The sequence below is a fragment of the Oncorhynchus masou genome, chromosome 24 (assembly GCF_036934945.1).
Source record: "Oncorhynchus masou masou isolate Uvic2021 chromosome 24, UVic_Omas_1.1, whole genome shotgun sequence".
In the NCBI taxonomy this organism is placed as follows: domain Eukaryota; kingdom Metazoa; phylum Chordata; class Actinopteri; order Salmoniformes; family Salmonidae; genus Oncorhynchus; species Oncorhynchus masou.
Window position 1 is genome coordinate 59,293,839 of NC_088235.1, and position 11,693 is coordinate 59,305,531.

Below are 11,693 nucleotides of genomic sequence, written 5' to 3' on the forward strand. Positions count from 1 at the left end.
AGAAAGTAGCAGAACCTTTGTAGTTCTCAATGGCTAGCGTTATATCTTTCAAATAAATTGCACGGTAGAAAGAACACATACTGAGCAGCTCACGTTTTAGACAGAAGCATGCCACATGGCAGACCCATCCAAACTCATCTCCCGGCATGTCCAGCCCATCCATTATCTCAGAGACACATGTCTAGTTTCCTGAAACGAGTCACGTATGCCAAAATCTCATCAGAACCAGTCCGTTACAATGGCATCTTTCAGAACGAAAGTGCTTGAGGCTAAACGTTGAGTGATGTGTGTTTGTCTGCAGGCCAGTGCATGTACAATCTGACCCACAGTAAGCCCCGGCGTCTACAGTGGACCTGGCTGGGCCATGCAGAGCTGCGCTACGGCTCCTGCACTCTCTACGTCTCCACCCTGCAGATGTACATCCTCCTGCAGTTCAACCACCAAGCGGTAACTAGATGACCGGGGGGGGGTACAGTGCAATGCACTATGGGGAGTTGAAGTAATACGTTTTCTCCTTTGACAATGGGCTGTTGTCTCTGATACTACCGCCTGTTGTACTTTATTTCAGGATGTATCTGTGGAGGCTCTTCAGCAGGCCACAGGCCTCTCCCCGACAATGCTGGCCCATGCTCTGTCTCCCCTCACAGCAGGGAAGGGCATTCTCACCCAAGACAGCCCTGACAACAGTCTTGTGAAGGGTGAGCTCCTGCTCTTTGTCTTCCCCTGGCTAGCTCTTTCTCTCTGAGCCTTTCACAAATATTCTATGGAGCTACTGTTGATCCCTGTAATCCATCAGATTTTGTGACATTGCATTTACATTTTTACTGACAGACCTCATCTCCTGCATTGTTCCCCAGTTAGATTTTATTTTAGTGACCATTTTGAAATTACTGTTGGCATTTGTCGATGAAGTTGCACTGAATGTATAGTTTTGTTCTCTGCTCATAGGAGTCCTGAGATTGAACAAAAAAGCCCTGTCTCAGAGTTTGGAAAACCACAGCTATTGCTACCTGCTGCCCAAGCAGACCTACCTCAATGTGGATGAGGATGCTGCCCGCTCACTGGAGAGGAAGAGGAACTTCATCTACTGCCTCATCATCCAGATCATGAAGGCTGAAAAAGAGATGCACATAGACAACCTGGTGTTCAGAGTAAGGCCATGTTTCCTCCCCATGTCCTTTTTCATGTGTGACCAATGGAGATCCTCAACTGAACCTATGTAGTGGTAGTAGATGTCCATCCCTCCGTGGTTCAGGACCAGCTTTATTTGATGGTCCAGATACTAGCAGAGCTGGTGTCTTATGTACTACTTTTCTCACTTGTCCTCCCCCAGGTGTTGGACACATGTCAGAAGCGGGAGGTGACTCGTTCCCCAGGCTCAGTTCGTTTCAGCTGCAGCACTACAGATGTGCTGTCCTGCGTCATGCATGTCATCAGCAAGGGCTACATCAGGCGCAACGAGGACAGCCCCCACATCGTGGAGTTCCTGCCTGAGGACCCCTCCACTCCCCAGAAGGGCCAAGCGCATTTCTCCTTCAGCAAGGCTGAGCTGAAGAATAACCCCAGCAGCAACGCTGACATCAGGTGTGCGGACTGGCCTTGACCTAGTGGGGGGATTTTTTTTTAATGTGGATGGCTGGTGTGGCCTCTGGGGAGATTCTGTATCTCGGGGCTAGTTTGGTTTTTGAATTGTAGGGAAGGAGAGTAGACTAGATTAACAGGCCTTTTCCATTTATGTCCCACTGCCTTAGGCGTCGGATAAATGCTTTAAAAAATAATGAATTGGGTTGAGGTCTTCAGTCCTGTTACAGCACGTATTTGTGACATATATATGTTCTCGTTCTGTCCTACTTAAGCATTTAAATGCACTTTGACCTTAACTGTGGCTGCATGGCAATGCCCACCAATGTCAGTAATTTCATATTCAGGATGACCACTGATGCTGTTCATCTAAGCCATTATTTTCCAAGAAACCCATGGCTCTACTCAAACGATAAATGCAACATAAAATAATCTAGGCTCTTATACAATATGTTCAGGAACAGGCAAAATATGCCAGTGAATGTTTTATTATAAATAAAGAAAATTTATCAACTTTGAACCATGTTTGTTGCTTTCTTTGTTATAATGAAATAGTCTAGAAATGTTGTGTGGTGAGATATATTCTAACGAAGATTCCAAAATCAGTCACGCTGTAATTAAAATCACACTTACTACTAACCTGATGACTAAGTTTTGCTTGTCTATAAGGATGTTATGGTTACTCACTAAGTAACACATGCTTGTTTTCTCAAAAGAGAGCATTTCCAATGTAATCATACTAAACTCTGACACCCTCACTTTTAATAAGTTAAGATTTCCATAGTTGTAAGTACCCTTGTGACCCACTGTGTCTCCTCCTGCAGCCTGGAAGGTATCATTGCAGCCCCTCCGAGTGCAGAAGATGGAGTCCTGGAGGCTGTCCTATTGTCCATGGGCCGGACCATGAACCAGGAGGAAGTCCGGCAGCTGATGCAGCGCACCGTCCAGCAGGTCTCTGGCACTCTGAGTTTGGACCTGGACCGGGCTGAGCACCTGTTGGTCCACTGCAAGTGGAATGTGGATGTGCTGATCCAGCGTTACACAGACGACCCAGACTCCCTGGTTTTGGCTGCCGGGCTAAAGGGCCTGAACCCCCAGCCGCCCCCTAGCCCCGTGGCCAGCTGCCCCGTGTGCCTCATCTCCCAAACAGGGGAGGCAGAGCCTGCCCCCACCCTCTGCTGCATGCACTACTGCTGCCGGGTTAGTCACCTTACACATTTTTTTACCCCATTTCAGACTTTTACATTTAAAATCTTGCACGGATACTTTAATTCTAAAGTCTAAGCTGTTGGGGAGCGAGGGTTCTACACTGACATGGAATCATTTTAAGATGGTCATACTATAGATAATTTAGCTATTTGATTCTGAATTTCAGTACCCCTTCAGGAATAAAATATTGAATTTGTTAGTTACTACTATAGCCGAGAGAAACGCATTGAATAACACATTCATAAATGGTAAAAAAAAAAATCAAAGGAACCAGATTTAAGTGTTTGTCTTATCTAGAAGATATAAGAAAGCTCAGGAAATATATTTTTTTATACACATTTAACTCTTTTATTTTTGGAGGGGTTAGGCATAAAACTACCTTCAAACTTCTGTTTTTTAAATATATTTTTTTATAAACAGTACCGGTTACCTTCAGACGAGTCCTGTGACCCTTTCTGTAGTGGGTCACATTAGTTTGTAGCCAGCTGTTTGGACACTACAAACAGAAATTTGCATGTCAACGGTACCGACTTCAGACGAGTCCTCTGACACTTGTGGGGGTTGGTGACCACTATTGTGTACGTGAAAGTCTCCCCCTTTCCATAGTGGTCATAAGAGTTTGTATGTCAAACTGTTGGGACGCTACAGTTACGTGAGAATGAACTCTAGGGGGTTAAGGATGAATGACGCTGTACATACTGAGTAGTAACATCTTCTCCTAATTCATGTGTACAGTTTGTCAAAGGACTCATTTGATGATTATTTACGGTGCCTTCGGAAAGTATTCAGACCCTTTGACTTTTCACATTTTGTTAAGTTATAGACTTAAAAAAAAAATTTGTCCTCATCAATCTACACACAATACCCCATAATGACAAAGCAAAAATAGGTTTTAACCAATTGTTTTTGCAAATTTATAAAAACTAAAAATGATCACATTTACTTAAGTATTCAGACCTTTTACTCAGTACTTTGTTGAAGCACCTTTGGCAGCAATTACAGCCTTGCGTGTTCTTGGGTAGGACGCTACAAACTTGGCACACCTGTATTTGGGGAGTTTCTCCCATTCCTCTCAAGCTCTGTCAGGTTGGATGGGGAACGTTGCTGCACAGCTCTTTTCAGGTCTCTCCAGAGATGTTTGATCGCGTTCAAGTCCGGGCTTTGGCTGGGCCACTCAAGAACATTCAGAGACTTGTCCTGAAGCCACTCCTGTGTTGTCTTGGCTGTGTGCGTAGGGTCGTTGTCCTGTTGGAAGGTGAACCTTCGCCCCAGTCTGAGGTCCTGAGCACTCTGGAGCAGGTTTCATCAAGGATCTTTGCTCCGTTCATGTTTCCCTCAATCCTGACTAGTCTCCCAATGCCTGCTGCTGAAAAAACATCCCCACAGCATGATGCTGCCACCACCATGCTTCATTGTAGGGATGGTGCCAGGTTTCCTCCAGATGTGACGCTTGGCATTCAGGACAAATAGTTCAATCTTGGTTTCATCAGACCAGAGAATATTACTTCTCATGGTCTGAGTCAATAGGTGCATTTTGACAAACTCAGAGTGGGCTGTCATGTGCCTTTTACTGACAGGTGTGTGCCTTTCCAAATCATGACCAATCAATTGAATTTACCACAGGTGTAGTCAAGTTGTAGAAATATCCCAAGGATAATCAATGGAAACAGTATGCACCTGTGCTCAATTTTGATTATCATAGCAAAGGGTATGAAATTTTTGTTCTTAATAAATTAGCAAAATTACTAAATCTGTTTTTGCTTTGTCATTATGGGATGTGTGTAGATTGCTTATGAAATTGTTTTATTTAATACATTATAGAAGGCTTAGCAAAATGTGTAAAAAGTCGAGGTCTGAATACTTTCCGAAGGCCCTGTATGTTTCCTTCCTACAGTCTTGCTGGCAGGAGTACCTCACAGCCAGGATTGAGCAGAACCTGGTGATGAACTGCAACTGTCCAATCACAGACTGCCGTGCGCAACCTACTTCTCAGTTCTTCTTCAACATCCTGACCGACAAAGACACCATTGCCAAGGTCTGTCCCCCACACAATTCAATGAGCGAAAGACACTTATTTTAACCCAAAATGTTATGTCACATTAGTCTAGTTGTCATATGAAGCGCTGGCTCAGTTTAGCATGGACATTTCTGTCCAGTTTTACAATGTTTGTTTGCGTCTCGTGAGTTTAAAACAGCAGTACCTATCCTTTTGCTGAGCCCCTCCGCTCCTGTCCTCTGTTTCTCCTCCAGTATGAGAACGCGCTCCTCCGGGGCTACGTGGAGTGCTGCTCCAACTTGACCTGGTGCACCAACCCCCTGGGCTGTGACCAGATCTTGTGCAAGGAGAACATCGGCAGCATGGGAACCTGCTCAAAGTGCTGCTGGTCCTCCTGCTTTAGCTGCAACTTCCCAGAGGTTAGCACTGAGCTGTCATACAGTACACAGCTTCATGTCTTCATTCTCATTTGTGTGTTAGGGCTTTAGTTAACATTTTTGGGTTGATTTGTAATATTTTTACTTAAATGGTATTGAATCAGAAACCCATATTTGTATGGTTAGTGATCAAACTTTGTGTAAGGTAAATCTATCGATACATTTTTCCAGACACTCAAGCAAGCACAAAGTACAGCTTAACCTCCATCTCCCCCAGGCTCATTACCCAGCCAGCTGCAGTCACATGTCCCAGTGGATGGACGATGGTGGCTACTACGAGGGTATGACCATGGAAGCCCAAAGTAAGCACCTTGCCAAACTCATCTCCAAACGCTGCCCCAGCTGCCAGGCCCAGATAGAGAAGAACGAAGGCTGCCTTCAGTAAGTGTAAAGCTACTGAACCCGTTATAATTCTCAGCCCTGTTGATTTTTTTTCCATCAAACCATTTCAAGGTTTACCAGAAGTATGTTGTAGGGATTTATAGGCTTCACTGTTACTACCACTCCATTTGTTTTTCTTCCAGTATGACCTGTGCCAAATGTAACCATGGATTTTGCTGGAGGTGTCTCAAGCCTTGGAAACCAACCCACAAAGATTACTACAACTGCTCAGCTATGGTGAGTCAATTAAGTTTGCGCTTCATAAGATTTAGTCCAAATGCAAAGGGTTTCTATGAATTGCAGAGTATTTTCCCCTTTGGTATGTGATGTGATCATCCATGTCCAATCCTACATACTTTAACTTCTCTAGGATCCTGGCAAACATCCAGTGAAAATGCAGAGCGCCAAATTCTAATAAATTACTATAAAAATTAAACTCGTGATAATAGCATACGATGCTATTATCTGAGTATAGCACCTCCGCAAACAAACACAATCATATTTCAACCCACCAGGCGCGACACAAAACGCAAAAATAAAGATATATTTTAAACCTTTGAAGATCTTCCTCTGTTGGCACGCCAATATGTCCCATAAACATCACAAATGGTCCTTTTGTTCGATTAATTATTTTGATATATATCCAAAATGTCAATTTATTTGGCACGTTTGATTCAGGAAAAACACCGGTTCCAACACGCGCGACATGACTACAAAATATCTCAAAAGTTACCTGTAATCTTTGTCTAAACATTTCAAACAACTTTAGGTATTTTTTTAACGGAAATAATCAATAAAATCTAAGATGGAAAAAACAGCGTTCAATACCGGAGGAAAACAAATTGGAGCGTGCTTTTCAGGTCACGCGCCTCTAACAAAGAGTACACTTCCCTCCACTCTTTCTTAACCTCCTGGAACTACCCCTCCCGGATCCAGGAGAATTGTCATCAACTGACACTAATTAGCATAATGCAACGTACAAAAAATATTACTAGAAAATATTCATATTCATGAAATCACAAGTGAAATATATTGAAGCTCAGCTTAGCCTTTTGTTAATCACCCTGTCATCTCATATTTTGAAAATGTGCTTTACAGCCAAAGCAAGAAAAGCATTTGTGTAAGTTTATCGATAGCCTAGCATAGCATTATGACTAGCTAACAGCAGGCAACCTGGTCACAAATCAGAAAAGCAATCAAATTAAATCGTTTACCTTCGATGAGCTTTGAATATTTTCACTCACGAGACTCCCATTTAGATAGCAAATGTTCCTTTTATCCAAAAATATTATTTTTGTAGGCGAAATAGCTCCATTTGTTCTTCACATTTGGCTGAGAAATCGATCGGAAATTACAACGCCGAAAAATAGTCCAAATTAGATCCATAATATCGACAAACATGGCAAATGTTTATAATCAATCCTCAAGGTGTTTTTCAAATATCTATTCGATAATATATCAACCGGGACTCGTGGCTTCTTAGCAGGATAGAGAGAAACAATGGCCGCATTTGTCCTTTACGCACAAAACACTCTGATAGACTGACCACTGACACAATGTTGACGTTCAGGCTCATTTTTCTAAATAAAAGCGTGACACTACACATTAGGGAAGCCATAGAAAAAGGAATCTGGTTGATATCTCATTCACTGCTCAATAGGGACGCATAGGAACGCAGAGCTCTCTAAATAAGTCCCTTCCCGATTGGATTTTTCTCAAGCTTTTGCCTGCAATATCAGTTCTGTTACACTCACAGACAATATTTTTACAGTTTTGGAACTTTAGTGTCTTCCTATCCTAAACGGTCAATTATATGCATATTCTAGCATCTTGTCCTGACAAAATAGCCATTTACTTTGGGGATGTTATTTTTCCAAAAATGAAAATGGTGCCCCCTAGTTTCAAGAGGTTACAGTGCTGCTTCATTTCTCAAAGAAAAAACCTCAACCAATTTCTAAAGACTGTTGACATCCAGTGGAAGCAATAGGAACTATAAGCCTGACACTTAGAATTCTGGAATCCCAATGAAAACTCATTGAAAGGAGTGACCTCAACAACAAAACAAAAAATATCTGAATGGTTTGTCCTTGGTTTCGCCTGCCAAATAAGTTTCGCCTGCCAAATCTACTAATAATATGCATATCTTAGTTTCTGGGCCTGAGTAGCAGGCAGTTTACTTTGGACACGCTTTTCATCCGGACGTGAAAATACTGCCCTCTATCCCAATTAAGTTAATACAAAACTAAGTAATAAACAAAAGCTCTGATTTCCAATGCAGTGATATTTTTTTGGTCTGTCTGCAGGTGAGTAAAGCAGCAAGGCAGGAAAAGAAGTTCCAAGACTACAACGAGAGATGCACTTTCCACAACCAGGCCAAGGACTTCGCCATCAATCTGGAGAGCAAAGTCTCCTCCATTAATGAAGCCCTCCAAATGAAGTCATTGACATTTGTTATTGATGCCTGCAAAGTACTTGCTCAAGCTCGCAAGGTAAGCGGAAGTAAACTAATAGGAAAATAACCAACTAATCTGTTGCGACATTGAAGCAATACAGTGTCTCTTGTGTTAAAGAGCATTTTGGAAAAATCTACCAGCATGTGATTTCACATACAAGCCGGGGTGAAAGGTGGTCCGGTACTGCGTCCTGGGAAAATAAATAGTGGGGTTATTACACCATTATTTAAACTTACTGCAGGTCAGCCACATGACAAATTAGCAAGTTGACTGGAAACCGAGTGGTATACGCTCCAAAATGCGTTGTGGTTTGTGGAGAACAGTTACATTTTGGGAAGGTGGAGATGTGTGGCTGAGACCGAGGTGCGCATGGACAACAGTGGATGCATCAAGTGTAGGCCCAATGACAAATCGTAGAATGTTATTACGGGGCGGCAGGGTAGCCTAGTGGTTGGACTAGTAACCGAAAGGTTTCAAGTTCGAATCCCCGAGCTGACAAGGTACAAATCTGTCGTTCTGCCCCTGAACAGGCAGTTATCCCACTGTTCCTAGGCCGTCATTGAAAATAAGAATTTGTTCTTAACTGACTCGCCTAGTTAAATAAAGGTTATAAAAAAATAATGATGGGTGTTTTGTAACTAACGTCTCTTTCCATTCATCAAATTGCGGGTGCACTGTTGGTTTGGATGCTGAAATTATTTTGTGAGTGGATGAATGTGTGCGTAGTCTACAGGAAGGCCTTTGTTAAATGATTGATTGTTTAACAATCGAATGAAACACAATGGCTGGTTGTGTTTCTGCCACATTAAAAGGCATAGACTGCGTGTCCATAAGGCTAGGGGGATGATGCGCTTTCCTTAAAGTAAATTTGAATTGCATATTCCAGTCTAAAGAAATCAATAAAATAATTATAATTGGGCTACTACACCAGAATGCATGATTTGGCCATAGAGAATAATTAGCGTCTAAAAAAATATATAAAAGCTGTCGATTTTGTTTTATATTGCATAGCCTACAGTCGAAAGGACCCGCAATGTGGGCAGCACGTGCTGCAAATGCCAAATATATGATTGCGTTTTTATTGATTGGTTTGTCAGTGTCTGCAGAGTACTCTATCCCGTAATTTCTGTTATATATATATATATATATATACACACACACACACACACACACACACACACACACACACACACACACACACACACACACGTGTGCACTCACTTGGGTGTCCTGTACCGGTAAGAAATTAAATCTGCTTTCACCCCTGCATACAAGGTTCACAATGAACCTTGTTAGTATTCAAAAAATATCCATATGACTAATATGGACCTCTTGCCTGACTGCCATGTAGGTGCTGGCCTACTCGTGTGTGTACAGCTACTACAACCAGGACACAGAGAAGATGGATGTGATGGAGCAGCAAATGGAAGCCCTGGAGCTTCACACCAATGCTCTACAGATCCTGCTGGGTAAGACCTTCATGAATTTTAGGAAAATCATAGTAAGATTTTGTCAAAACAGATTGCTATTGAGGATGTTGCAAGCCTCATGGATAAGTTATCGTGTCCCCCCCCAGAGGAGACCCTGTTGCAGTGTACTGATCTAGCGTCCTGCGTCCGTCTCCTGAAGCCTGAGCACCTCAACACTGGCTTGGAACTCATCCGCCGCATTCAGGAGCGTCTGGTGGCCATTCTACAACACTCGACCCAGGTAGGGACTTGCGCACACACACACTCTGAAGAGCAGAACACAAAGTGTGGTGCTAATACTTACTGGATGCATTGTGGTCCAATCAACAGCAAATTATTAGGGTTTCCTCCTGTCTGGTCTCTCCAAACACAGGACTTTCGAGTGGGCTACAACTCCAAAACGGGACAGGAACAGGAATCTGCTCAAGCTTCAAATCTCTCTAAGACCACAGATGCCAACAAAGCGTGAGTACAGAACATTTTGAGAAGTGGATCTCCACATTACCATCTGGATCTAGTAGCATGTTTTTCCTGATTTTCTGTGCTCAAGATGAGACTGGTGTTCTCTCTGCAGGGCTGGAGCCTCTGAGTCTGGTGACTCTGACAACAACAACAACAATGAGGAGGAAGGTGGAGATGAGGCAGAGGAGGATGATGAGTATGACGATGAGGAAGTCCTCGAATGGCATGAAGATGATGAAGATGACATAGACGAGGACGACTTCTTCTCTGATGACGACGAGTCTGAAAACCTTGAGAGGGATTTCAGTCCTTTTGACTAAATATCTGAAAATATTAAAAGGAAGGAAATGTCAATCTGTGCAGGCACTGCAAACCCCATATAACTATATTAGAAACAGTACTTAATAAACAAACAAATATCCATTAGAGAGCTTTGGTAACAGGAAAGCCATGGTCTTGTTTAAAGTGAGGCTGGCTGTGAGCCTTCACATTTCCGTTCGGCCTGTTTGTGCTGATCTTTCACAATTTTTGTCCCATGCCACAACTGCAATTGTTAGGGGCTAGGGGCGTACACTTACTTTTTCCTCTTATTGTTTATCAAATAGGTTTGAAATCCTAGAACCTTTCATTATTTTTCACATGACTGTTTTGAAGCCGATGAGGGTTCCATGATCATCATGCATAATGAAGGATCCCTGTAAGAAGATATATTTGGGAGGTGTGGCCGTATACTTTGGAACAAAGCCCATACTTTTGTTTAATACAGATGCTGCATTTTGATTTATCCAATAAAGGGATTTATAATCCAGTGCTAGGATGGTGGTCTTAGTTTTAAGTTAATGGTTTTTATATCTGTTGTATACTGACATGTTGAGTTGGCATATGTCGTTCATTACCAAATGGTTTGCCTTGGTTTATTTTTTAATACATGGATATATGCCTTCAAAAATGATAAAGAACACAATCAATTGATTTCCATAGTGAAAGTTAATACTGTTCAATTATATTTGGTTTGTTTAGTAGCCTACTAAAGACATCAGTTAACACAATGTTTGAAGAGTGAAACATTTTCATGCATCTGGGTTAAAGGGTTGCAGGGGGTGTAAGATATTTGGTGTGTCTGGCAACAAGCCACAGCCCATCAGACTGACAAATCAGAAACATGTCGCCACCTCTTAACCTCTGCATATAACGGATTGAAAGTATCATTGCTCATGCATTATTTGCTAAGCGAAAACCTACATGCTTTTTTTTCTTGCTGGAAAATAGCATTGATTTTTGTACATGTCAATGTTCATCTGTTTAATGGGTTGAGAGGGATCTGATATCTCAACATACTTTGCTCATTGAAGTTGAGAGATCCTTATTCATACTGAGCATCTTCCAAAATGTTATCTTTCTGATCTCATTGTTGAAGTTGTGCATCTTCAGCTGACTAAATAAATGCTTTTTCTGCTACCGTACTAGAGTGATTTCATAACTGCATTACCTGATTTAAATTCGAAGCATCCAGCGAGGCAACCCACTTTTAACTTTTATGAAAGTCAATGAACTAAGTAGACCAGTGCGTAACCACAGGCAAAACCGATGTGATTAGTTTAGATAGTTGACATGTAAGCTAAATTTCGTCTGCAATATTTATTGAAAACATACATTTGCACAATGACCACTTCTCTCAAATACATCGTTGCAGTTGTTGGTCAGC

General features: G+C 42.1%; 1 protein-coding gene across 4 annotated transcripts in view; it reads left to right on the forward strand.

The window, feature by feature from the left end:
* LOC135512399 (cullin-9-like) overlaps nt 1-11,451 on the forward strand; it is a 34,855-nt gene extending 23,404 nt beyond the window's left edge. For 3 of the 4 annotated variants that reach the window (XM_064934402.1, XM_064934403.1, XM_064934404.1), the window contains 14 exons: nt 302-447; nt 569-698; nt 949-1,151; nt 1,334-1,584; nt 2,406-2,781; nt 4,685-4,825; nt 5,041-5,205; nt 5,441-5,604; nt 5,748-5,841; nt 7,908-8,093; nt 9,409-9,526; nt 9,634-9,767; nt 9,900-9,991; nt 10,101-11,451. In XM_064934402.1, coding sequence (XP_064790474.1) covers nt 302-447; nt 569-698; nt 949-1,151; nt 1,334-1,584; nt 2,406-2,781; nt 4,685-4,825; nt 5,041-5,205; nt 5,441-5,604; nt 5,748-5,841; nt 7,908-8,093; nt 9,409-9,526; nt 9,634-9,767; nt 9,900-9,991; nt 10,101-10,308 — 2,408 coding nt within the window. In that variant the 3' untranslated portion in view covers nt 10,309-11,451. Of the gene's footprint in view, nt 1-301; nt 448-568; nt 699-948; nt 1,152-1,333; nt 1,585-2,405; nt 2,782-4,684; nt 4,826-5,040; nt 5,206-5,440; nt 5,605-5,747; nt 5,842-7,907; nt 8,094-9,408; nt 9,527-9,633; nt 9,768-9,856; nt 9,992-10,100 lie in introns of all 4 variants that reach the window. The other variant, XM_064934405.1, reaches the window with a different exon arrangement.
* Nucleotides 11,452-11,693: the final 242 nt, after the last annotated feature.